General features: G+C 41.6%; 1 protein-coding gene across 7 annotated transcripts in view; it reads left to right on the forward strand.

Moving 5' to 3' along the window:
* The first annotated feature begins 839 nt into the window (after window positions 1-839).
* phka1a (phosphorylase kinase, alpha 1a (muscle)) overlaps window positions 840-26,785 on the forward strand; it is a 34,598-nt gene continuing 8,652 nt past the window's right edge. For 6 of the 7 annotated variants that reach the window (XM_070547992.1, XM_054747457.2, XM_054747458.2 and 3 more), the window contains exons 1-22: window positions 840-1,139; window positions 6,074-6,232; window positions 6,480-6,527; window positions 9,733-9,901; window positions 9,983-10,065; window positions 10,157-10,237; window positions 13,486-13,584; window positions 13,789-13,935; window positions 14,421-14,474; window positions 15,069-15,191; window positions 17,675-17,770; window positions 17,868-17,975; window positions 18,062-18,140; window positions 18,211-18,345; window positions 18,425-18,534; window positions 21,461-21,605; window positions 21,719-21,797; window positions 21,880-22,040; window positions 24,691-24,852; window positions 24,951-25,045; window positions 25,129-25,274; window positions 25,351-25,504. In XM_070547992.1, the coding sequence (XP_070404093.1) occupies window positions 1,062-1,139; window positions 6,074-6,232; window positions 6,480-6,527; window positions 9,733-9,901; window positions 9,983-10,065; window positions 10,157-10,237; window positions 13,486-13,584; window positions 13,789-13,935; window positions 14,421-14,474; window positions 15,069-15,191; window positions 17,675-17,770; window positions 17,868-17,975; window positions 18,062-18,140; window positions 18,211-18,345; window positions 18,425-18,534; window positions 21,461-21,605; window positions 21,719-21,797; window positions 21,880-22,040; window positions 24,691-24,852; window positions 24,951-25,045; window positions 25,129-25,274; window positions 25,351-25,504 (2,511 nt within the window). In that variant the 5' untranslated portion in view covers window positions 840-1,061. The remainder of the gene's footprint in view (window positions 1,140-6,073; window positions 6,233-6,479; window positions 6,528-9,732; window positions 9,902-9,982; window positions 10,066-10,156; window positions 10,238-13,485; window positions 13,585-13,788; window positions 13,936-14,420; window positions 14,475-15,068; window positions 15,192-17,674; window positions 17,771-17,867; window positions 17,976-18,061; window positions 18,141-18,210; window positions 18,346-18,424; window positions 18,535-21,460; window positions 21,606-21,718; window positions 21,798-21,879; window positions 22,041-24,690; window positions 24,853-24,950; window positions 25,046-25,128; window positions 25,275-25,350; window positions 25,505-26,785) is intronic. The other variant, XM_070547993.1, reaches the window with a different exon arrangement.

Consider the following 26,785-nt stretch of genomic DNA (forward strand, 5'->3'; position numbering starts at 1 on the left):
ATTTCTGTATAAACGTTCCTATGCGCAGAGAGGTGCATTTTGGGATGTTTTGTAGTATGTTCTTTCTTAAAGCAACACTAACGGCTTCCTTTTATCTGGTTCATAAAAAACCTAAATAATTTATTTATTCATCGTTTTCAAATGTAGAAAGGGTTCGTGTTTGCCCGGCAACTTCAATGTCAGATGAGTTGCTTATTTAGCTAAACTAAAAAAAGAACAGCTTCCCAACCTCACATGTTATTAGATTTGGTGTTTCCGAGAAAACTGCCTTTTAAACACAAATATTGTAATTAAAAAAATAGCTCGTTGTATGACTTAAAACAGGACACTAATGTAGGGTTAAAGCCAGTGACTGTAGAAAAAGGTTTAGGTTTTAAAGCATAATGTCAGAATCCATTGAGAGCGATTGTAGACTTTTACTTTGAAAGTTCCATCACTGCTCATCCGGTGTTGTGCAGGAAAAAGAGTCACATTGTAGGAAGCCGTTCAGATGCATCTTTTCACCGTCGATTCATTAAGATAATAAAGAGTTAAAACGTATTATTTTTATCACATTTAATAAGAGATACACCAAACACATTATCGTGATGTATGATATTTATGTAAAATTACTGTTAAATACGGCATTCGGTTTAACTTTTCTTAAAAGAAAACCAAGTCAAAATCACTAAACTAAAGCGAAGAACAAAATAATGATTTAGTAATTTTAAAAATTCTGGGAAACCTTTAGTAAATAGTTCTAATAAAGAATAAACATAAAAAAGGTGGTCACTTTCGGGCTTGTTTGTGTTTTTTACTGAAGGGGTACTTTCTTTAGCACAACACCGGTTCCACTTCCGGTCCCTCACCGAGCGCAGCTTCAGGTTACCAGCTCTTCGTGCTGGGTGATCTGCTGCTATTGCAGCTCTGAGGGCTGCTGTTAAACAGCCAAGCTGCAGCTTTTCTAGTCTTTGTCACAACAAACTGTCTTCTTGTTGAACTTCCAGCACTTTAAATAGGATGCTGCCTCTTCTGGCGAGGACATAAGGAGTTTTGGTTCTTTTCCGCTTGAACTTGTCAGCATGAGAAGTAGGAGCAACTCCGGCGTTAAGCTGGACAACTACGCTCGGGTAGTGCAACAAACTATCCTGCAGCACCAAGTGAGTCTTCAAAAGCTTTTGTGCTTTACTAAAACTTAACACAAGCAATGGAGTCGTTAGTTTTAGTCAGACAGAGAAACTACTAAACTGGGAGGCTTTGGGGCATGCAGTGGGTGAGAGAGGGTGATATGTCGTAAGATTGTGTTGCTCTGTCAGACACAAATCACCCTCGTGCGTGCGCGTGTGTGTGTGTGTTAATAATGACTAAAACCCAATGTGAAAAAGGAACGTAAGAAAATATCTAAACTGAAATATCGTTATATTTTGTGTTGTTGATACGAAACAAATTGTGATATTTTGTGTTATGCTGAATCGATATTTTAAAGCAGTGTATTGATTAAAAAAATGAGAATTAACATGCTAACATTTACCCAATTTTCTTTTGCGTGGTGAAATTCAAACTCTGACCGCTAGATGCCAGCAGGTTTTACCTTCATTCTTAGTAACAGGATCTTGCGATAACACAGGATGTTTCTTGGAAGAGCCTGGCCAATGAAACTCTGTCCTAAATATTGCGAATATTGTTTGGCTTTTAGCATATCGTATCGTCCCCCTCATATAGGGATATATATCACATCACGAGATTGTTGCCAATACGCACCTCTAGCAAAAAAGTAATTGATCCCCAAACCAAATGACTGGTTGTTATTGATGGTTATGGAATTTTTTTGTAAATTCAGACACATTGTAGAGTTTTTCCAGCATATAAGGCCTTTTTAAGGTCAAAGGTCAGGAATTCACCTTCAGGAGTTTCAGACAGAGAGCAGAATTCTTGGTTTCATCACTGACAGCAAGTGGTCCAGGTGCTGAAGCAGCAAAGCATCCCTAGACCACCACACTACCACCACCGTGTTTCACTGTTGGTGTGATGTTTTATCTGAATTGCACTGTAAAGCCTGATTTATAGCTCTCCATCTGCGTTGGTTCTGAGACATGCAACGCCGTTATGCGTTGGCACAAGGGCTCTCCGACGGGCTCACAGAGTGTGACCGAGACATGCCTAAAATTTTAAGCATCCGTCAAAAGTGACGGACACCGCAAGCTTGTGATTGGTCAGGATGCTGCTTCCTGTATATTCGTCACCAGCACCGCTGTAGCTCAGTTGAAAAGTAAACAGATATTTAGCGGCAGATCCAGAACAGATTGAAGAACGCATCGCGGAAAAAGTCTGAAAATATGGACATTTATTTACCTGTGAGTTAAGGAGTACAAAATATGGAGCAAACGTGGACGGAAACGACGGAAATTGTGGGTTTAGAGGTGGCGACCACACGAAGAGGTGGAGGAGAGTGAAGGACTAATGTGTCCGTGTTACAAAGTCTCTGAAATCTATAAACACATTAGTAAACACACTATCGTGGACCGGATACACGAGTGTTATGGTGGCAGGATACCACAAAACAGCGCTACGCCCTCTGTTGTCCTGGCGGGGAATTGCTTTGCAACACTCCGCTGCCTGAACAGAAGTTCGAATGTGAAAATCTTTCCGACACTCCGTGTACGTCTCTCCGTTGTAGAGCTCACGGAGAAGTACAAACCAGGCTTTAGGTTTGCACCAGATGTAAAGGGACACGCACCTTCTGAGAAGTTCCATTTCCTGTTTTGTCAGTCCACAGATTATTTTCCAAGTGCCTTGGAGATCATCAGGATGTCTTTATGGAAAGTGTGCTTTGGAATTCTTAAACACTAAACAGTTTTTAACACTTTAAGCTATTAGTTTAAAGTGGGTTTCAGTGATTGTGTAGGCAGACATCATACTGATTTCATCTTGGACAGCACCCTGCTGCCCTCTGCTGACTAGAAACAGCTCCACTCAACAGTTTTGTTGAGCGGTTAAGTGCTCTGTAGGGGGAGCTTTTTACCTGTGCACCGGCTATTAGTGGTTTACAATGCTGGTAGCTAATATAAAGGCTAGCATTTAGCGTTTTCCGTTCACCTACGATCAATTAAAGCATCATGGCGGAGCCTGGAGGTAAAAGTAAGAGAGTAATGTCTTTGGAGGCGCAGCTAAGAGCTAAAACCAGAGTGAACATTGGCACAGCTATACTACTTTGAGGGAGCTAAAGGAGGCAATGAAATCATGAAATGATGGTGACCTGGATTTGTTGCGACTGGACTTGTAAGTAATAATAATTTTTGTCCAACAGTGTGGATCTTTTTACTCTGGTTTATTTTTAGTAGTAGTTGGCTCATGCTAGGTTAGCTCGTTGTTAGCGCTAGCTACAGCAGGCTGCGGCAGGGCAGTTGTAATTCTGCTTTTAACCAGTAGGGCGGAGAAGCTGGAAACTGTTTAGTGTTAATTTAATGGTCAGTAGAAATGTTGGCCTTGGAACTTTTGATCCCAGTTTTTCATTCTCTTTCATTTTTTGGGATCATGACCTTTGACCTTAGCCTAATTGAAACCACAAGTACTTGAGATGGTGTTCTGGGTTGTTTTGTTCTTAAGTTTATTTAGAACAGGGCACGTTGGGTTGCTTTTTGAGATCTTTTAGCCTACTTCATGTTATCAGGCAGGTTCTATTGAAATGTATTCTTAACTTTCTGTTTGACAGTAATCAGATTTGGGTCCTGCTTGTAAAACTGAGCTGAAAACATGATGAGGACTGAAAACACAATGGCAGCACATCTCTCTTCGTTTCTTCTCTCATAATAAAAAAAAAAACTCAACACAAGCTGCTTTTTACACACAGGTGATCCTCGTTACTCTTCCTCCTCTTTATGTGGCATTTTTCTGTTAGTCATGAAAGCTGACTCCGTGTTGAGTCAGCTGACTGCCGGGGTTTGTTGGTGAGTTGCAACACAACGATGCTGCTCTTCAAACAGCAGCTTCAGCAACATAAGATATCCAAACCAGGAAGGAACCCTGCTGGTTTCTCTGCATGTTTTTGATCTGACGGAGTGGACAGTGTTCATGGGTGGTGGAGTTCTGGTCTGTGAACGATGACGATTCTTTCGCAACTCTACTTTGTGAGAAATAAGCGACACAAAAACAGGGAAGTAAATGCACAGCTGTTGATTGCTGTTGGCTAATATGAATGTGAACATCGGTTTAGTTTATACTGGTTTCATAAAGTTCTTTTGTAACTTATTCTTATGTAGATTTTAAGGGTTCATCCAAAGTAACGGGTGTTTGAATTGTGTTTGTTTTGTTTTGCTCTAAATTTCCCGATGACCGGCAATAAAGGACTGAACTAAGTTCAGATCTGATTATTTGTCGGTCAAATTTACACTAGTGAGCTACACAATGGTTTATGGTCCTGGCACAGCGATAGCAACAGTGATGTAAGGGCTTCATGCTGTCAAATTTCATATCAATAGTTACAGGGCAGTCTGTCTGTGTTGGAATTACAGATTCAAACTCCTTGGATATATAAAGAGAATACTGGGAAATTCAAACATGGCTTTTTAAAGCAAAACAAATGTGCAATCTAGATTTATTTGAAATAAATGCAGCTACCTTATCCTACATTTTATGTTAAGTGATCATTTGTAGTTTAAAGGCATACTTGGCAACTTTTTCATATTTTTAAATCATTGTCTTGAGCCAGTGTGTGCTACGATGACCCTTTACAGGGTTAATGAAATGTCACTCAGACCCCTCCACCCTCTGTAGCCAGAATACTGCACTTGCAACTTCAGAGCACCGGTCCCTGTTAGACAGATAGCAGTTTTACATCTGAGCCTGCACGGACCAAATTGGGTAGCTTTTAAAGTGTTTTACCCTTGTATTTTTCCGTGCTCAACCGGTCAGTTTTTCAGCCCACATCTCAAGACTGTCTGCTTCGGGCTGAACAGGTCCAACACGCCCACTGCTGACTAATTGGCCAGCTCAAATTCACACCCACCGTTAGGGGGAGCTTCTGATTGGTGGATAGAATCAACCAGCGGGGGCTTCCTGCATGCGCAATTCATTATCAAATATTGCATCTGACTGAAGCTGCGTCAGCTCTTTGTCTCTCCTCCTCACTGCTGTAAGGACCACACACACACACACACACACACACACACACACACACACACACACACACACACACACACACACACACACACACACACACACACACACACACACACACAGTGCTGTCTTGCCTTTAGCTGCACAGCGCGAGGACAGACTCAGCAGTCTGGATGCAACATCAGAGTCACCAAAAGCAGCACTGCTCATGGCCGCCTTAGTTTAAGGGAGACGCCTCAGACTTTTCCGTGCCCTGCACACATGCTCGTAGATCCCCCCGTTCCTGAGAAGTGTGTGTGAAGAAACCCTACTGGTGCAGGATCTGGAATGACGCCACCCAGCCCGGTCCATGCTGGCCCAGATTAGAAACTGCCCTTTGTAAAATGGAGCTGACTTACCTGGCGCTGCTGGCCACTTCCAGCATGTTTCCACAGCTGATTTGTTTATTCTAGTGATCAATCACTCCTGTAGACTCTAAGGAAGTCTGGGGAGACGTTTCAGCTGTCTAAGGTGTTAAAAAGATGAATGCACAGCAAGGAGATAAGTTCCACTTTTAGTTTTACTAACTGGACACTAGGGGGTGCTAAAAGCAAGCCATAACTACCAACGCATCCCTTTAAATATTTAAAGATTTAATTCAATCATTCAGTAAATCTGCTGTGGTCTATGGTATGAAAGAATGCCTTGTGAGTTGTTCTTGTGAAACAGCTCTCACACTCCTGTTTTGGGGGTAGAGGTTTGTCATTTTATGATTACTGTCTGCCTGCCTTTGGGATCTAGTACGGGATTTTGTCTTTTGCGCAATAAGATCAACCTAGACAGAAAGTAACACAGTTTACATTTGGATTTATAGATTGCTAAACAAAATCTTCACATCAAATATTGGGTTGAATTTTTCCGTCTGACAGAGTTGATATAAGCTGTCCATCAGTGTATTGTTATTGAGTTTTGTTTGTATTTGGACCCTTTTTTGTAATAGGATCCGGTAACGGGTCTTCTCCCGGGCAGCACCGATCAGCCGGACGCCTGGGTCAGAGACAACGTCTACAGCATCGTGTCGGTGTGGGCCCTCAGTTTGGCCTACAGGAAGAACGCAGACAGGGACGAAGACAAGGCCAAGGCCTATGAGCTGGAACAGGTCTTTCTGATTGCTTTTGGCTAACTCTGCTCCATCTCAAAGAATGAGGGTTGCTAACTAAATTTTTTCTAATTAAATAAAAAAATATATGATTCTTGAAGTAAAAATGTCAACATGAAAAATCTTTTATTGTGTGCGTTTAGTTTTAGTACTTAGTAATGATGAGTTCAATGACCAGGGAGATCAGATTTTTGTCTCTTGTTAGAACAAGGACGGTGTTTAGATTTCATCGTATCTGTCTCTACAGAGTGTGGTGAAGCTGATGAGAGGTGTCCTTCAGTGCATAATGAGGCAGGTAAGATGACTTTACAAGCTATTTCCTCTTTGGTCTCTTGTTTCAGTTTTACATGTACACACACATACGCACACACACACATACGCACACACACACACAAGGATGGACTGGGACGTAAACTCAGCCCTGGCATTTCTCCATGACTCCGTCGCTTTGTTGGTGGTGGGGGGTCATTTAGTTCTCCAAGCAGGAGGAAACGCAGTAAAAAGATATCATAATAAAAAAATGGGGAAAAGGGGGAAAAAAATTTAGATTAAAATATGAAAAGGAAGGACAAACAAGAACAAGAAAATGGTAATCGCAGGATTCTGAGAAAGACAGAATTGGTAGAAACCTGAAGAGGATGTAGTTGGAGTCTTTTTAGGACCACAGCAAGTTCAGAAAAATGTAACTTGATTATTGTGAAAACATTTGTATTTCAATCTGAAAAGTACAAAAGTATCAAACTTAGAAACTGCTGTGACAGCTCGATCAATGCAAACTACTTTACAAACCACACCAACCAGTTTTTGGCGAGAATCCAAATGCAGGATGCTAACGAGTTTAGATTGAAATCCTGGAAACTCAAATTCGTATTTATTCTTTAGATATTTTTGTCATTAATTGAAAACATTGGCTTGGGTTTAATCCGACACCCCAGTAGTCCAGTGTTTGATTTGCACAGGGGTGTCCAGGGCCAAATCATCAATAGTCATTGTGGCCACAAGAATGTGATTATTATTATGTTTTTTAATGCAAAAATAATTTTATGGTGATTTATTTGTATTTGTACTCCTCAAAATAGGTCAAAAGCAAGCATGTTAGTACACATTTAAACGTAATGCCACAATATAAACAAACAGCCTACTGGAGAGAGAAAATTCGTCATTGTAGAAATGCAGATGGGGGGCCACACAAAATCACTCAGAGGACCATAAATGGCCCTTGGGCCGCACTTTGGACATGCCTGGCATAGTAGCAGCAAAGTGGTGGTGAAAAGTGGGAGTAAGCATTAAAGTAAAGCTGTTTATTATTTTAAACAATAATAAATGAGCAGATGGATTAAAGACTGGGTTCAGATTAAATCTGTGTATCATTTATGCTGATGAGACACAGATTTATATCCATATGTGACAGTGGATCACTGCCACACCTAAATACTTGACAGATCTACTGATCTTATAATTGAAGTGAGACACATTCATGAGGTATTGAAGTTTATTTATTTGTATATTGATTAGCAGGTGACCCTGTAAAGTGAAAAGTAAGATAGTTATTGGTATGAAGAGCTGGACAAGGAAATGGCTGTGGAACAAACATGTGTACTGTGGGCGTGTGCTTACCTTTCCTGTTTCCTGTCAGCAGGTGTGTGAGCAAAATAGTCCTTGAGGGCGTGTGGAACTTTTATAGGTTCCAGAGGGGTATGATTGGAAGACTGACTGGGTTATTTTAATATTAGTGTAAATATTTTAAAGTGACTATGATTGTATATATTTATTAGCTTTTCTATTTAGTGTTAAGGTTTTTCAGGTGTGTGGGATGCAGAACTCTGCACAGCAAAAATAAAGAAAACACCATTTTCCTGTCCTCTGGTTTGTGATGCGACTCTGCTAATGGATTGCCTCCAACGACTGGTCGGCCAAACTAACACCATACTTCTTTGAAAAACACTCAGAGAATAAAAAAAGAACCATTAAACATTAGGGCTATTAATTAAAGTTTGGTTTACTTTTTGTAAATATTAAATGTTAAAACATTTTTTAAACTTTTTTACTTTAAAAGACACAAAATATTTTTTCTTCAAAAAAAATTTTCTACCTTGTTCTTTAAAAGCTTTTTAAAACTTCCAACTAAAAACTGTAAATCCAGATTTAATGTTAAAGCCTGGCGATTTCACAGTTATCTTCCTCATTTGTTAAAGGGGCATTATGGAAGTTTGACAGCCAAAACATGTACAGAAATAATAAATGTCTTCTTCATACATTCTCCTGCAATGCCCTGGTCCTGTAGAATGAGCCCTGGCATTTTTCTGTGATTGCCTGTTTTTCTGTAAAATCACAGAAAAAGAGAGCTGCTCGGGTCGAGCAGGCTGCTTCATGCACGTTCACGCTCAGGCATCGCCCGTAGCATTTGCTATCCGTAGCTTTAGCAGCAGAGAGTGAGGTAGTGCCAACTCAGCGACTTTGTCGCTGTTCCTAACGCCTAGTGATGAACCTAGCTACATTTCTGAGGACCCTTAGCTACTTTCTTCTAGATATTTCCTGCAAATTAGCAACAAAATAGCCATTTTCGCTCCGAACTGTTCTTTGAACATTGTTTCAGCTGTCATTAAAGATATAAATGTTACAGATACAAAAGACATCACTGGTGCTATAGCACACCTAGAAAGACGGCGGATTCCCGTGCGGAAGACCCGGGTTCGATTCTGGATGTGAACATAAGTTATTTTGAGTTTCTTTTTTACATTAATGATATGTTTTTTACAGTAAGATGCCCAAATTTTTATTTGAGACTTGCCGAACGGCATTGAATTCACAGATAAAAAAGATGTGGGTTCAACTTTCATTTTGGAACAATTTTTCAAGAGCATGCAGGAGGACTGACCCATCTTAAACCTTTGTCGGCTGTGCTGAAGAGAAAGGTACAGAACCAAATTATTTAATTAATTAGCTGCACGTTCTCCTGTCCTCTGTCCTCCAGGCCACACACACACACACACACACACACACACACACACACACACACACACACACGGGATTGTCTCAGCTGTTATTTTCGTTAAGGAGTGTGCACGTACAGCATGCGTGCCTCGTGCACGAGCCTACTATTGAAGCTGCCGTTACGCTTTTGGCCTGAGGGGGCAATCGCGAGCATAAAAATTCAAAACTCCATAAAGTCCCTTTAACATTCATGACATTTTTACAGGTATGTGCTGTTTTAGTCTCAGAATTTGCTCAAATTCCTATTGGGTCTGCTGGTGTTGTGCCAAAAATAAGCACTCCTTCCATAAAAGGCCCCCTTGTTACAGGAAGTGCTGTCTGATTGACACAAGGGTGGAATGGGTTCTCTTAATAAGACTTGAAACATCCTAGAGATGAATCTAATTAATTGGCTCACTGATCACTTCCTTCCTTGTAGAGGCATTTCTTACTCAGAAATGGGATTTTAAACGATTATCTACATTTTTAAACAAAAATATCTTGAAAATGTTCCTCTCACTCCACAGCTAGACAAGGTAGAGAAGTTTAAGTACAGCCGAAGTACCTCAGACTCTCTCCACGCCAAGTACAACACCAGGACATGTGCCCCTGTTGTCGGGGACGATGAGTGGGGTCACCTGCAGGTCGACGCCACCTCCCTCTTCCTGCTCTTCCTCGCTCAGATGACCGCGTCTGGTATGAAAAAACCTCATTTTGGTCTGAGTTATTTTTTTAATCAGTCCTGCATGCCTGTGTGATTGTCTCTGTTTGTTGCAGGTCTGCATATTATCTACACTCAAGATGAGGTGGATGTAGTTCAGAATCTCATGTTTTACATTGAGGCAGCTTATAAAGTAGCTGTAAGTGCATCCGTTCTTATACACAATGTTTAAAGGGGGTTTTTGTTTTTATTATTTAAAGTGTCTGATTATCTTCTTTTGTTTCCCACAGGATTATGGGATGTGGGAAAGAGGGGACAAAACAAACCAGGGCATCACTGAGATCAACGCCAGCTCCATAGGCACAGCCAAGGTCAGCACTGATGCATGCTCTGATCAAAGTAGTTTTTTTATTTTTCTAATGATGGCGCCTCATTTTAGTGTATTTAACCTGCGGAGTACCTCAGAGGTCTGTAACTGGATATTTTTTTTAATATAAAGCTTATTTTTGTATGGAAGCATATTGCTGTCAGAGGCAGAAATAAATGAAGGAGCAGTTCTATCTCGTAATAACGAGATAATGTTAGCTTTTTTAACAGGATAAGTTTCTCATATCAAGAAATTATCTGATTAGAAAATAGGTTTCTTGGTAACTTAACTTTTTCTTTTTGACTGAGAAGTTTCTCATTGTAACAAAATGATTTTCTCTCTTTAACAAGATAAACTTCTCGTTTTACAGTTTTTTTTGGATTGCTAAAATGCGTTTTTCAAAACTGTACGTCTCTTTCAAAACTGCACACACAAAACCCCAAACATGACACACAAACTCCTAAACCGTGGCTTCCCTTTGCAACAAAACCCTGCCACCACGTATCGTAACATGTTCCCAAAATGGAGCACGTGTTTTCATTTGGTAAACACAGCCACATTTTCACATGACACACACATACCATTCAATGCTTAAACACAAGTAGCCTGTGGGTGAACACTACCAAGCATGGAAAGAACACTGAAGAGCAAAACTGAAAACACAATTGTCTAAATGGAACACAATGAATTATACACTGAATATACGACAGTGCCCACTTTTCTCTGAGACAAACATTAGACATCACACAAAATTTGAGACAAAACATTTTATTTTTACGGTTTAACCCCCCCCCCCATCCCAAGCATAATCATGGGGCATCATGCCGCCGGTCTCTGTCTGGCCAGAGGGCCTCATCAACTTCCTCCTGGTCCAAACAGCTCTGGAAGTACCGCCTCGAGTGCCTCATGAAGCCCTGACAGGCCTCAAAGGCCACATCTCTACAAGCCTCCTCCATGGCTTGAAGCAGTGGCACCTGGCTCTGTGGATCCCTTTCGTACACCTTCCACCTCCAGGCTGAGAAAAACTCCTCAGTGGGATTGAGGAAGGGGGAATAAGGTGGAAGGTATAAAATGGAAACCCGTGGGTGGTCCTGAAACCACTCCTACACCTGGGTAGCCTTGTGGAAACTTACTTTTATGCTGCAGTCCCTGATTGCAAATTGCTCGCCAGACCCGACAGTTTAGAGATTTGAATATTTGTGTGTTGTTGATTGAAGCTTTGAGAATTTATGTGGAAAGTGTGTGTAAACCTGAAAATTGTGTGTTGTGTTTTGACAGCAAGGTAATGTGAAACTGACATCAGAGTGTAAAGGAGGAAAATCAGAGTTCTAATATGATAAGGCAATCTTAAGTAGTGATAAACTGAGTCAAGCGATTGGGAACAGAAGTAGAGGTTGTGAAAATTGTGCCTCATTTTTGCTTTTTGAGTTTTAGCAATCGAAAAAAACTGTAACAAGACAGGTCGTAACACTGAAACAATAGCCGCTAGACGTGCTAACGGCTGAAGGTTTTATAGTTGAAGAGCCCAAACAGTTGAGTTCTGTGGACGTCTTTTGGCTCTTTAAATGTGGGAAACAATGCAGCGTGTGTTCCTACAAAGTCGGTGTGTACCACCAATCTTGAAGTGCACCTGAACCAGCGCCACCCGCTGGAGAACGCAGAATGTAGAACTTCGTAATATAAGTGAGTGCAAAGTGCAACTGCTTGTTTTCCAGTTTGTTGTGGCTAAATCTCAGTCGAAGAGAGCTCTGCAGCAGAACAGGTGGTCCAGTGGAAATCTCTGGCACAGGGGAGGCTGCTCTGTCACTTCAGCGGCCTTTACTCTGACATTTTAATGACCTCAGCTCTCCTAAGTGGCTCTGGATCAGATGTGACAGCTTTGTTTTGGTGATGAATCTATTGCAGCAGCAGCAGAGGGTCTCAGTTTCAGTGTTGATATACGAAAACAGAATGATGCTTACAGCTAAAAATATTTTTTAAGTTGGTGTGATTTCCGTCCGACCAGTCTCAAATTTTTAGGCCAAAATAAACATCAGAATGACTGATAAACATGGTGTAAAACACGTTAACATAATTGTTTATTCCAACTCCGTGGCTGTCCTGGGTTGGCAGTGAACAGGAGGTATCATGTCTCTGTCATCTGAGAATGGCCTCTCACTCAGAAATAACACAGCACAGAAAGTACTCACTGTGGCTAACGCGGTTTAATTTGGGACTTTGGAAACCGGCACAGCTGCAGGACGTCCCCAACGTTTTCTTTAGCGCTCACGATGGCGGCGCACAATTAGTTCAATATGACCCATGCAGGATGTTATAATGTAAAAAGCATCAGTACAAAAGAGCAGATGCCATCTAGTAAAACCACAGATAAAGCCCCACGTCTCACTCAGAAATGTGGTTATATAAGAGGTTTTAGCCCAAATAACCAACTCGACACCGCTTACAATGTGGTGGGTTCTTTAAAGAGCCGGGGTGTCTGGAATGATATTAAATGCTCTTGTGATTTGCAGAGCAGATGTTTAATTGAACTGTTGGAAAGTTATTCTTGCATCTACAACTGATGAACTTTTGGGGCCAGTCCAATTCTAGGTGGGGGCTGCAGCTGATTGGCTGTAGCAATTAACAGATATTAAGCTACAGTTTGTAGCTGAGATATTCACGTTACTCATTTCAACTGCTAGAATGATGGACCAAAGAAAATATAGAAACTTCTAATTAATTTGCAGTTAACACACACCTGTATGCTCCAGACCAAGATGGCCCGAATCTGACTATATTATGGGCCATTCCCATCTGTACCGGGTCGGCCCGGGCCGGGTAGCGTAGGTTGTTTACATATCTGGGTGGCCTGGTATTTTTCCAGGCCAACCAAGGCTCATTCTCAGCCCTCTTCTCGAGGGGGTCTGCTTCAGACCGACCGAGGCCAACACACCCACTGCTGACAGCAAATTCACACCTTCCATTAGAGCAAGCCTCTGATTGGTGGGTAGAATCAGCCCACATGGGCTTAAGGCAAGGATGTGTGGAATCAACCGGGCCAGGCTGGGGCCGACTGGGGCTACCCGGTACAGATGGGAATGGCCCTTTAGAGCTGGTTTCACTTGCTGAAGTTCTCTTAGCAGTATAGATACAGTTGGTTTTTTCATGCACTGCTTCTGCAGTTTGGGTTCATTTAAAGACAAAGCGAAATAGTCACCCAGTGCAACATGTGACCCTGTTTCATGATGATGAAGGCTGAGCTCTGTTCTCCAGGCAGCTCTGGAGGCGCTAGATGAACTCAACCTTTTTGGTGCAAAAGGAGGACCTGGGTCTGTTGTCCACGCGCTGGCAGATGACATACAGCACTGCCAGGTAAACACACACACACACACACACACACACACACACACACACACACACACACACACTTGTCTTTCTGTACTTGTGGGAACCCTTTATTGACTTCCATTCCTTTTTGTGACAACGTTATGCCTTTCCCTTTAACCATAGCCATTACTTTTCTATTCCCAAGCTTAAGTCAAATTTCCATGTTTTGGTTTGTCCTCCCGTCATCAGTCCATCCTAACGTCCATGTTACCCAGAGCGTCCAACTCTAAAGAGGTGGATGCTGGAATCCTGGCCATCCTCACCTACCCCGCCTTTGCTGTGGAGGACATGAGCATCGTCACCATGACCAAGGAGGAGATCATCTCCAAACTGCAGGTAAACCTTTGGAGCAGATTCTGTTCTTCCATGAGGATTTCAGTAAGTTAAACATCACATCTCACATTAAATATTCATTATTTAAAAAGAAAAACACTAAAATACTGTCTGGTGATCCGAATCAACCTATATTCAGGATGAAACAGAAAAAACGGGGTTTATGTTTTTATCTGTGAACGCACCACTGCCAAATGCTAATTTATGCCAACAGTAACAGATCTTCTAGAACTCCAGAATTATAGTTTTTAAAGTATTATGTGAGAAAGTTTCTTTGAGATGAGTCAGAGTTGGCAGATCAGAGCTGGACAGAAAAATCTGAAATCGGTTTTGATTTCCCCCAACCAGAATCCTTGCTTCTCTAAACAAAAAAACTTATCAATACTGACAACTCAATCCAAGATGCAGATGATTTAAATGCTTGTTGAACAGACTTGTGACACGTTGTTTAGCCAGCGAGTCTCTACTGGTTTCTGCTCTCTGTTCAGGGTCGCTACGGCTGCTGCAGGTTCCTCAGAGACGGACACAAAACTCCCAAAGAGGTAAAAAGTAAAACACACACAATTGTCACCATTTTAGCTACGAAGTGGACAGGAGTTTCTGTGTTTGTGGTTGGTAGAGCTACGGTTAGAGTTTTATGGGCTGTTGAAGGAAAGAACAGGTCATTTAAAGCATTCAGCTCTTTAGTAGGAGGAGGCAGCTATAAAAATACAGGACGCTGAATGAATACAAATGGCTGCTGCGACAGACCGACTAACTGTGTCTTGTGGGAAAAAAACAAAAAAGAATTTTAATAGTTTAAACAAAATTATATATATATATATATATATATATATATATAATATATTGTATATATATAATATATTATATTATATATATATACAATATATATATACAGATTTTAAATATATAGTTTTATATATATTTTTTATATTGTATTTATATATATATATATATATATTTATATATATCTTGTTGTACAAAGGAAACAGGGTTTTAAATAAAGAAATCAGCTAGAGTTTGTTAGATTTTCAACACTTTAATCAACAAAATGAGAGGTTCTTAATAATGTTGTAACTTGTAAAGATGGAATCTTTTCTACACTGAAGTATTTTTGTCTTTCTGCTCCTGTAAAGGATCCAAACCGGCTGTATTATGAGTCTGCAGAGCTGAAGCTGTTTGAGAACATTGAGTGTGAGTGGCCTCTGTTCTGGACGTACCTCATCCTGGATGGGATCTTCAGCAACAGTCATGAGCAGGTGAGTAAGTCACACCTGAACGCACAAGTAGTCTGATTATTTCACCGTCTAAAATATAGATGCATAGCACACCTTTAAAATTTGAATACGGATTAATAAACATCAGCCAAATGCTGCTAATCAAACACACTTAAGGGATCACTATCAGCAGGAGTGTTGGTAGTTTGTTGGTCTGGAGCACACGTGTCAGACACAAGGCCTGGCTCGCGGAGCATTTTTATGTGGCCCGCAAGATAAATATCAAAAATATATTAAAACTGACCCGCTGGCCGATTTTACCGCAAATACTACAACTCCCATGATGCTTTGCGGCGTTAGCGCGGAGCCGACACGCCCCCTCCTTTGGGTTTTTTCCAGCGTCTGCTGCCGGTGTCTGCAGCTCCGCTGTCTCGGACAAACGAAAAACTCCTCTCACTCAGTGCCGAGTTCACTCAGCTATTTTCCGACGTTGAAGCCCAGAAACGGAGATTTTAACCGCTCAGTAATGTGTTCACGACTGAAAGAGAAAGTTTTCCAACTAACTTTCAGACAGAGCTGATATAACTCCAGCGAGCAGCGACACGCTCAAATCAACATGACTCTGTGGCTGCTGTATGTGTTTCCTCCCCGACACACAACAACGTGGTCAAGCTGCTCAGACATGTTCATCAGCACAAACCTATGTGAGCACCTGTTGTCATCTAATGTTGTCGTTATTATGATGAAGATGAACAAAACAACAGGAGTCTCCTCCTCAGCTCAGATCAACCCCATGATGCAGGTATCTGGCTGGAACAGGTGGGCATCACAGTAAACCAGTGGAGCAAACTGAGCTTTAAATATGTTGGTTTTATGCTCTTTTTCTGCTCCAAAACATGAAAGTTAACAGGTGAGATGTTGCATTTTCATTTAAGATAAAATGATACTTTTATTTTGTTGTTGGCTCGTGAGAAAATATTTAACCTACAGTAAACAGGAAGTGGAAAGGCTGCAGATAGATGAATAGAATAGAAAATCCCTTTATTGTTCCTCAGTGGGGAAAGCTAGACGTCACAGCAGCGATGACACGTATTACAGGAGAAATAAAGGAGAATAAAAAATAAGAATAATGAATAAACAAGAAAACATTAATCCTGAATAGATTTTAAAAATGCTGATTATACCACAAGTAATGAATACCACTGATGCCTTTTATTTAAAACTGACTTGCTCGTGTGTAATTTGGTTATTCCACATTCAGTGTTAATGCAGAAATAAGTTTGTTTCCAAATGAAAAGGTTCAAAATTATATGTTAATAAAGAAAATGTGCAAATTTACCGTCACTTTTTCAAAAAATATTAAGTTTGGCCCTCGACTCCGTCCCAGAGTTTCATTTCTGCCCAGAGCGAGTTTGAGTTGGACACCCCTGGTCTGCAGCATAAAGGTGTGTGTTAACACCAAGGAAAATAAACTTCACTGTATTTCATTGAGCTTTAACTGATGGTGACCATTCTTAAAAGAATATGCAAGTTTTTAATTGTACTGAACTGCTATTTATCCTGCAGCTCATGCAGAAAAAGAGAGAACCTTTTGAGACATACCTTTTAAGTTTATAGTAACAGTCTAATGTCCAGTGCGTGGGCGGATTTAGAGAACTAACTGTTTCCCCCCATCAGTCTGAGATGGCTTATGGGACCTTCTCAGACAGTCTGGAGTCCACCCTTTTGTAGAAGCAATTCAGGAAAGTCACCAATCTTCTCAGAAGTATTCATGTTAGACAAATGGTGGACAATAACTTCTGTTGTGTTCAAATCAGACCATGAACTGTAAAAACAAACTCCTCTTCTTCCCTTTAATCCAGCATTTTTGACTTTACGAACCTCATTTAGCATCTTTAATGTTTAGTTTTTGATTGTAAAGCACAAAAATAAAAATAACACAAGTACAGAAATGAGTTTTCTGGACTTGTCTATTTTGACAGGATGACATTTAAGAAATGTTTGGTTTTCTCCACTTAACAAAAACGTAAACAGCTCATACCAGCTGTCAGCACTGTGGTGGAGGGCTAATGGTTTGGGAGTCTTTGAGTCCACCATGAACTTCTCTATGGACCAAAGTCAAATGTGATAAGAGTCAAATGTAACGTCATGTACACATGTAACGGTTTTTGTAAAACCGAACCTCCTCCCCCACCTTTCTAGGAAAAAAAAAAAAAAACATGGATCCACACCCAAGATTCTTTCCAGCAAGATAATCCAGTGAATGTGAAGCACATTCAAAGGCATGCCAAGTCTGTAGGTGGCAGTATTTCCCCAAATCATCAGCATCTTTGCTGACAAACATTTCTAGACACCAGAGCTGGTCCTGTTCTTACTGGGGTAGTGATGAGCAGGCATCCCCATCCACCGTAAGGCAAAGTAACCACCCCAGACCCCAATTGGTTCCAGTTTTTAAAAGAATCTGTGTTGGTGCCATTTATCTTTCACTTTCATGTGGATGACAGAGCAAACTGGATATATTTCAGGTTCAGGAATACCAGGAAGCTCTGGAGGGGATCCTGATCAAACAGAAAGATGGGATCAAACTGCTGCCGGAGCTCTACAGCGTTCCTCCTGATAAGGTCAAACCCCAAAACCCATCACTTCCAGCTGTCTCCATCAGATGATCTGTCTTACCCTGTGAAAATTTATATCTTTATGTGTTTTTATATTGATCAGGTGGAGGAGGAGTACATGAACCCTCACTCAGTGGAGAGGATCCCTATGGGCAAATGTCCTCTGAAATGGGGACAGTCTCTATACATCCTGGGAAAACTCTTATCTGAGGTGACCAACAAACATCTAATACCAGTAGATATCCTTAAATCTTTATGCTTTTAAACAATTTATGTATTTTATTCATTTACTTTCAGGGTTTTCTGGCCCCTGGAGAGATCGACCCTCTTAACCGCCGTTTCTCCACCATCCCTAAACCTGATGTGGTCGTTCAGGGTTAGTCTACAGCAGAGGACATCTTCCTTCTGTCTGATCCTCCAGAAAACGATTGAACTTTTCCCTCTAGTGTCGGTTCTGGCTGAGACGGAAGAGATTAAGGATCTGCTGATGAAGAACGGCATAGACGTGGAGACTGTGGCTGATATCCATCCCCTCCACGTGCAGCCCTCCAGAGTCCTCAGCCATATCTACGCCAGGCTCGGTACAGCCCGATCCCACCCGGTCATTCCTGACGCTCCACAAACTTCACCTCGCCCCTTTCTTCACCTTCTCCTTTTCAGGTCGCAACCCGAGGCTCGGGCTGACGGGGCGGCCCTACAGGAGGATCGGAGTGCTGGGGACTTCCAAGTTCTACATCATCAGAAACACCATCTTTGCTTTCACACCTCAGGTTAATAAGAGACAAATACTGCCGTGATTTCTACATTGTTATTGGTAAATTACAAATTGACTGACATTAGGTTTTATTTTCAGACTAGACTCTAGTATATTTTAGCCAATCCTCAGGTCTCAGAGAAACTTCATTGAACATCAGACCATCGAGACAATGAGAGCTGAGGAAAATAGTCTAATAATCGATGCATCGCGATGCGGACATAAACGATTCTGCGTCGTAGAAGAGTACGCCATAATCGATTATAGTGGAATGTAGTTTTGGTTTTTGAACGGCGGCACCAGCGCTGCATCCAAATCTATCAGAGTGAGCGTCCTCCACATTTACCTCCGCCTTAATGTGGTACTGCAGGGCTGAGCGCTAGAGTTGTAGCCTGACACCGAACCGGAACCGAATCAGCCCGACCGGTTCTGTTGGATTTGGGCCGTGAATTATGTAAATTGAGCGGGTTGTCACGCGGCGCGCTCCGCTCGCTCGATCAGCGACTGAGAGAGAGAGAGACACTGTCTGCTCACACAAGAGAGAGGATCGGAGGACGCTCCTCCAAACCGATGCTCCAAACACGCGTTATTTTTTTCATAATTTAATTATTATTTCTCCTGGAAGCGCTCAGTCAGACTGCTTGTTGTAATGTAGGGAGATCCCGTCTCGGGGAGGGGGCGGGGTCAGTGACGGCGGCTGCCGCGTGATCGTCTGTCTCTTTTATTTAGGGACACGGAGAAGTTAAAAGGAGAGAGAAATAGAAGATAGAAGTTCTTGTTCCACTTTATTCTTTTGTTTCATGAAGATAAACTGATGTTAAATTCAGCTTAAAGAGAAACTGGGAGGAAGCTTTGGTTCATTTTAAGTTACAGGAGATCTTGTCTCCTATCTGCTCCTCCAGAGATAGCATGGACATGAGGGTTACACAGGAAAGGTTTGTAGTTAGCTGGTTAGTGAAGGAGATCCATCAGCTGGGTAATTTAATCCTAATCCAGCCCACAGCCTTCTGCTGGTGTTATTATCAGAAAGAATAAAACACACATCTTAAATATTATTGGAAGTGTAGAATTTGTTTTGTGTTTTATTTTCTGCATCAAACAGAACTTGATTCATTCTCCAACATTTCAGAAATGAACCACTGGGTTCAAATAAAATAACAAACTAGTCAAACATTTCATTTGGTGTTATTTCTGACACCCTTCAACTGTGGCATAAATATCTGACTCTAGAGCTGCTCAGAGACATTAAACACTCATATATGAACCCATTATGGATTTTATTATTATATTATGTGTCCTGTAGGTTTTCAGTACTTTTTTAGATTTTGTGAGTTTTTGCAAAGCGTGTTTTTCTCAGCCTGAGGCGTGGTGTTGAACGAGGAAACAGATGTTTTACTTTGTTAAATCTTCTTAAATGTTTAAAATGTTTTGTCCTAACCTGTTGTGAATGGAGAGCTTTTGAGGGATGGCAGGTTGTGTCAGTTACGTTTTTGATAAAAAAAATAATAATAAAAAGCAGTTATCTGACATCTTCTATTTATCGATGAAAACAAATCAATATGAAATAATCGTGATGCATCGGGATTTCGAATCGAATTGAATCGTTAACCCAATAATCGTAATCGAATCGGGAGACAAGTGAAGACTCACACCTCTAGAGACAATAGCATCACAAATCATTCAGACTTCTGACTAAAGGGTGTCAGTAACAAAAAAAAGTCTCAGGAAGTGCCTCAGAGAGAAGCATCCTGCAGGTGGCGCCATTGTATGGTGTTTTTATTTTATTTAAATTATTACGTTTGTCACAGTCGTGTCACAAAAGTCTGTGAACACAGCAACAGAGAAACGAATGGAAGAAACAGTCTCACCAGAAAGTGACTTATTTTTTAAACATTGAATTTATTTATGTATTTTTTCTGTATTTATATGTATTTGAAATTTCTTTACTTAAGATACACCAGCAACGATTTCATCTGGAAACGTCAACTTTTCAAAAATTCAACACCAACTGATGTGGCCTTCTGGTGACCCAAACATAGCATAATCATCACTTAATCCAGTTGAGTATAGGTGCCAGAATAAATCCATTCACGTCCAAACTGAGATTTTTCTTAATAAAGATTCTGAATCGATTCTGTCTGAAAGCCTTTAAACTGCCTTATTTCCGTGCTTGATCTGCTCTGAGGGCTGCAATCTGCTGAAATACAACCTATACCTGCTTTATTATTGCCCTGTGTGTGATTCATGCGTCAAGAAGTACATTTAATTACGTTTTAAATGTTTTATCCTGTTCAGTTTGTCTCATGCCGACTTCACCGTGCATAATTGACTCTCATTAAGACTAATCAGTGCCTGTTAGTCTTCCTGTTCAGTGGTAAATGTTACTGGTTTATACATGCTACTGCATGTTATTAAACTTGTTTATTAGTTCAAGATGTTTTGCATATAGTGACTCGTTGTATTTTAGTTTACTCGCTTCTTCAGACCACACACACACTCTCGTTGACTCTCTTTGTTTGACGTTTCAGTGTTTCGTCTGTTTTTCCTGAGTCCGTTTCGTCGGTCGGACGTTGTTTCGGTTTTCTAACAGAGTTATCGGGGTACCTTAGCTCGATTAGACATAGCCTGGTTCAGTTCTGCTTCTGCCAGACTGAGGCAATAGTTAGATTTTCTGACACTGCATGTAAATGTAGCGACTGTTACGTTTTTCTAGAGCCAGTTTCGTCTGACGGAGGATTTTAGTCGGAATTCTGATGGTTTTTGTTTTTTCTCTATAGTCGGATGTCTGGGGCTGTCTGATCTGATCATGTTCCCTAGAGACCTGAGGATATCATAAAACCTTCACCGTACTACAGAAATGTCTTAAAACAGAAGGATTTACTGGAATTGTAGCTTTCTTTTTGCTTTTGCGTCCCTTTTGTTTAACCTCTGAAACCCTCCAGTTCATAGACCACCAGCAGTTCTACCTGGCGCTAGACAACAAAATGATAGTAGAGATGCTGAGGACTGAAATCGCCTACCTCTCATCCAGATGGAGGATAACCGGACGACCTACCGTCACGTTCCCCATTTCACAGAGCATGCTGAGTGGGTCTTTGAGTTTGTCCTCCATGAATCAACCTATATATGTGCTAAACCAGTCACATTCCTATCTATTTAACTGTTGTTGTCCACATTTCTGCTCCTTTTCTCCACTCCAGCTGAAGATCACACAGACCTGGACCCCGCAGTCTTGGCAACACTGAAGAAGCTGCAGGATGGATATTTTGGAGGAGCAAGGTTCTTTATTTTTTACTGAGTTTTGTTCTGACCACCAAACCACATCCGGTATTGACTCCGAGACCTTCTTCCTCCTCTGTAGGACCCAGACGGGAAAGCTGTCGGAGTTCCTGACCACCTCCTGCTGTGCACACCTCAGCTTCCTGGATGGTAAGGGTTCTCGCGGCATGGGCCAGCACTACGAGGAGAATGATGCTGATGATGACGGCGATGGATACGTGCATGAGTTACGTTGTGATGATGGTAAGAATAAAAGGAGGTGGCTGGAGAGAAATGGTGACACCAGCTTTGGAAACAACTGAATTAAAGATTACAGATCTAAGCCTTTCTCTGTTTTTCATCGTTGGTTTGACCATTTCCTGTAGTTTGCTTATTAGATACAGTATATGCAGAATGTATCGCTGTTGTCCTAAATAGGGGAGCATACATGAAAACATTTATTATTTGCATTTATGTTCTGCTGCTTTATTTAGGAACTAACAAATATGTTAAAAATGACATGTTTATCTCTTAATGTCGTTGGTTGTTAAGAGAAATGCACCGATTGTTTCCCAGGAAATCAGCCTAAATCTGTCAGACAGGTTGGAAATTATTATCCGTCAAAGCCAGAGTCGGCGCATCTTTATAGCTGCTATTTATTTAAATGAAGGACAAGCACATACCGGTTATATCGGCTACATTTTAGCTGATGGGGCGACGGTGGCACAGGAGTTAAGTGCTCGCCCCGTAATCGGAAGGTTGCAGGTTCGAGTCCCACTCAGTCTGTCGCTGTCGTTGTGTCCTTGGGCAAGACACTTAACCAACGTTTCCTGCTGGTGGTGGTCGGAGGGACTGGTGGCGCCGGTGCTCGGCTGCCTCGCCTCTGTCAGTGCGCCCCAGGGCAGCTGTGGCTACATTGTAGCTCATCACCACCAGTGTGTGAATGTGTGTGTGAATGGGTGAATGACTGATTGTGTTGTAAAGCGCCTTGGGGGGTTCCAGGACTCTAGAAGGCGCTATATTAAATACAGGCCATTTACCATTTACATTTTCTTGTTTTAGTTTTTGAGAAAAGAGAAAAATGAAAAAGAGCTAAAACTGGATTTGTTCACTAAATCAATTTATTTTTATTTAGCACTTCGGTAGTTTGGGAAACCCTGTAGGATTTAAAAAAAAACTCAGATTCTTTTATCAAGCATAGCTCAAAGTTGGTGGTGTTAGCCGTAACTCTTGGAAAAATAAAACTTGTTCAAAATCAACAGGTCTTGATTGGAATCAGGTGGGGAAACAAAGCAATCGATGAATTTCTGGTTATTGCAAAAGCACATTTTTAAATGTCTTCTAAATGAATCTAACTGAACAGACTGTTGTTTATAGTACTGACCTGCAAGCTGAACAACAGCTAGTAGAAACCAAACTAACCTGCTTGGTTATTCACCACCTCCTGCTTTATTCTATCTCTCACCCACTGACCCTTCCCCTGGGTAAGTCATCAGCTTGTTGGGACGCCGCAGGGTTGCCTCTTCATGCATTCCAGTTAAGAATCGTTCAAATTTCACATCAAATGTTTGCGTGTCAGCTTGAGTTGTCAGAGTCATGAAAACTAAAGCAGAGAAATTAAGTTCTGAGTTTTTTAAAAGGATGGATGGATTTTAGTGAGAGAGCATTATCGTTGTGTTTTTATTGCACGACTCATTTAATTTCAGACGCGTGTTTTTTTTTTAATTCATTTTAAACCAACCTAATTGTCACATTAATTGTAATTATATTTTAAAGTAGGGGTGTGTATTGGCAGGAATCTGGCAGTACGATATATATCACGAGACAGGGAGATGATACGATATATTTCTATACTAAAATTAATTTTTGTTCAACATCTTAGGTTTGATCTTGCTGTGTCGTGGTTCTAATTCCATGCTTTCGTTCTTTTTAAACACAGAAACAGTTTTGTTTACCTGTTTTGTAGCTACAGTTTCGCCGACGGCTGCCGGCTTCTTCAGGCAATAAAACATACATAGGAGAAACCGGACGCCAACTCAACACACGAACAATAGAACACAGAAAGGAGTGCGAGAAAGAGGCAAATCGTAAACACACAAGAGCAGCAAAAGAAGAAGCAGAAAGTACAATAAAAAAGTCAGCCGTAACAGATCATTGCTTAAGAGAAAACCATATAATGGACTGGGACAGCACACGGATCATAACCACCGAACAACAAAAATACAAAAGATGGATCAAGGAAGCAATCGAGATAAGGAGACGTGGATGTGGGACCATGAACAGGGACGACGGAGTTTACACGCTGGACCACGCATGGGACTGCATCGTCAGAGAGGGGAGAGCGGGCAGTAGAGGGCGACAACGTCCTCTGCTGCCCGCAGATAAACGGAGAAGGAAGTGACGCCACCATCAGCGTCAGCCTGAAGAAGCCGGCAGCCGTCGGCGAAACGTAGCGTCAATAACAGATAAACAAAACTGTTTCTGTGTTTAAAAAGAACGAAAGCATGGAATTTTTGTTCAAATTTTAAGACTAAATTTAATTGAAAGATTACGGCCAGATGCTTCCAGGACACATCCACGAGATCTCACTGTTCCATCAGAATGGAGGCGGTTAAAACTGCTGCCACCTGTCAGTCGGAGTTTGAATTGCAGACAAAAGAACTAGAGTTAATGTTTGCATGTAAATTCGACACGCTGATTTTAAATATTGATTTAGTATTATACCACGAAACATTGCGATATTTCAGTGTGCCGATTTTTTTCTTTCATCCTTATTTTAAGATTTTAAACTGATGTAAGACCGTTGTTTACATCCAACCCTCTACCGTAGAAGACCTAGCATTCTGATCCTCAAGAAACCGAATGTTGTAGCTAATTACGTAAAATGTGCATGATTCATTATTCTCTTCCCCAGAGGCTGATGACCTCGCTCAGTACCTGGACCACCTCCTGGCCCACTCTGCTCCTAAGAAGACCAAGCATCAAGTTGGAGGTCTGGGCAGATTCAAGGCCGTGGCCACCAAAACCAAGGAGATGGTTTCTCTGATGAACAAAGCTCAAGATCTCAACATCCACAGTGACTGAACTCAGCATTCACGCCAGCACAGTAGTTATTTTGTGCCTCTGCTTGGATTCTTAGATGGTGACGTGGATATTCTTCTCTTATTTGTTCAGATGTCAACATGTATCTACCCAGCAAGCTGTTTCGCTCTCGTCAGCCGTCACTCAACCTGAACCTGCCAGAAACCTCTACGTCACAAGAAGCTCAGGTTTCTCCTCTTTGTTCTCCTTCATCTTCTTCCAAACACCAAACGTCCACATGCGCAATTTGTCTTTTGTCTGCCTCTATTAGAGCTACGATGTGTCCATGGCGTTTGAGAGTGGCATCCCAACAGACGCCAGTGGAGCCGTCGACTACAAGGCTTTGGTCCAGCTGCTGAGGGACACCAAGAACCTCCAGGACCAGGCTGATATTCTCTACATCCTCTTCAAAGACAAGTGAGCAGCAAGCTTTAATGGACTCAGGGAAACGGAGTAATGTCCTAACACTCGGAACCCTTCGTGTTGTTTTCAGAGGCATGGAGTGGGACACTCAGCTGTACGGTAAAGGCTCCACGGTCAGATCCCTGCTGGCTGATCTTTACGAGAAGGCAGGTGACCTCAAACACTGGGGGCTCATCAGGATGATCTCTGGCATGTTGAAGAAGAAGGTGGAGGAGCTGGACTCGGTAGGACACTTCCTGCTAGGACTGCAGGATATCAGAACACGTGCACGTTGTGATTTTCCTCTTACCCGGCGGTGTTTATATCTAAAATATACGAGAACTTTAACAGATGAATAGCTCTCCATGTCGAGGTGCACCGCTGCCATCTTGTTTCTCATGTTCGCGTTGGTGTTTTACGTACTGCAGGTGGTTCATTTTACTTTTTCCATTTTAAATCAGAATCTTTTGCAACGTGATAAAATCACCACTGAAGACAGAGTAAACCCTTTAGTTAAACCAGTAAAAGCCTTATGTCACGGGCAGAATAGAGCCATCTCCAACACAAACATTAAGGGTCCAATTAATGTCCTCTAATAAAACAGATTGTCCACAACAAGGTCTGACATCCACAATCCAACATAACTTACCACTGAGAACCTACAGGTGTGTCTTTCTCCCTGGGTGTTCATCATAACCTGCTTCAGCTTCCTCGTGTTTACTTCAAACTTTAGACTCGCCTCTTGCCAGGTCCAACAGGTGAAGCCCTCTGCCGGGGCTAAGTCTTCTACTAATGGCTGAGAGATCCAAAAGGTCCCCCACTTTCTCGTGTGTAGCTTGAACCGGTTGTGGCGCAGTAAATTATTGATTGATGCATCAAATAGCCAATAAAATTCAGAAAACAACGTAAGATGGGTTTTCTGACATAACCCAACCCCTCGCGGTCCACAGACTCGGTGAGAACGATTTGACCCTTCCAGGTGGATGGCTGTGTCAGGGATCCTTAAACATTAGATGATAACAACTTGAGTTCATTTGTTTCCAGTATTGCTACAGGACCTGACTATTGCACACATGGACACTGTGATGCTAATGCTTAAACATAACATTGTGCATCAATCTTCAAATGAAGACAACTGGACTTCTTTGGTTTCTTGAAGACGTTTCTCTTCTCATCCGAGGAGCTTTGTCAATTCTAACTGGAATATGTGAGAGTCAAGCTTGTACGCTGTAGCTGTCTGTTGTTATTTAACGAGCAGAAACTACTCTGGGTACCCCGCCTCTCCACCCCTGATGAGTCGTTGTGCTGATTAGATGCAGGAAGGTGTGGCCCAGACTGAAACTGCTTAGGAATGAGATTCAAAGCTGCATTAAGCTTGGTTTATGCTTGACGCATTCACTTTCTGCTTGGTGATGTGGCTCGCGGATGGAACGCGCTTCACAACTTGCAGCGTTTATGGTTCATGCAGCTTGTCTCTGAGGTGAGCCAATATTCTCCCAAACTGTAGGGGGCAGCATGGAGCTCTA

This window comes from Nothobranchius furzeri, chromosome 2 (genome assembly GCF_043380555.1).
Source record: "Nothobranchius furzeri strain GRZ-AD chromosome 2, NfurGRZ-RIMD1, whole genome shotgun sequence".
Classification (NCBI taxonomy): Eukaryota; Metazoa; Chordata; class Actinopteri; order Cyprinodontiformes; family Nothobranchiidae; genus Nothobranchius; species Nothobranchius furzeri.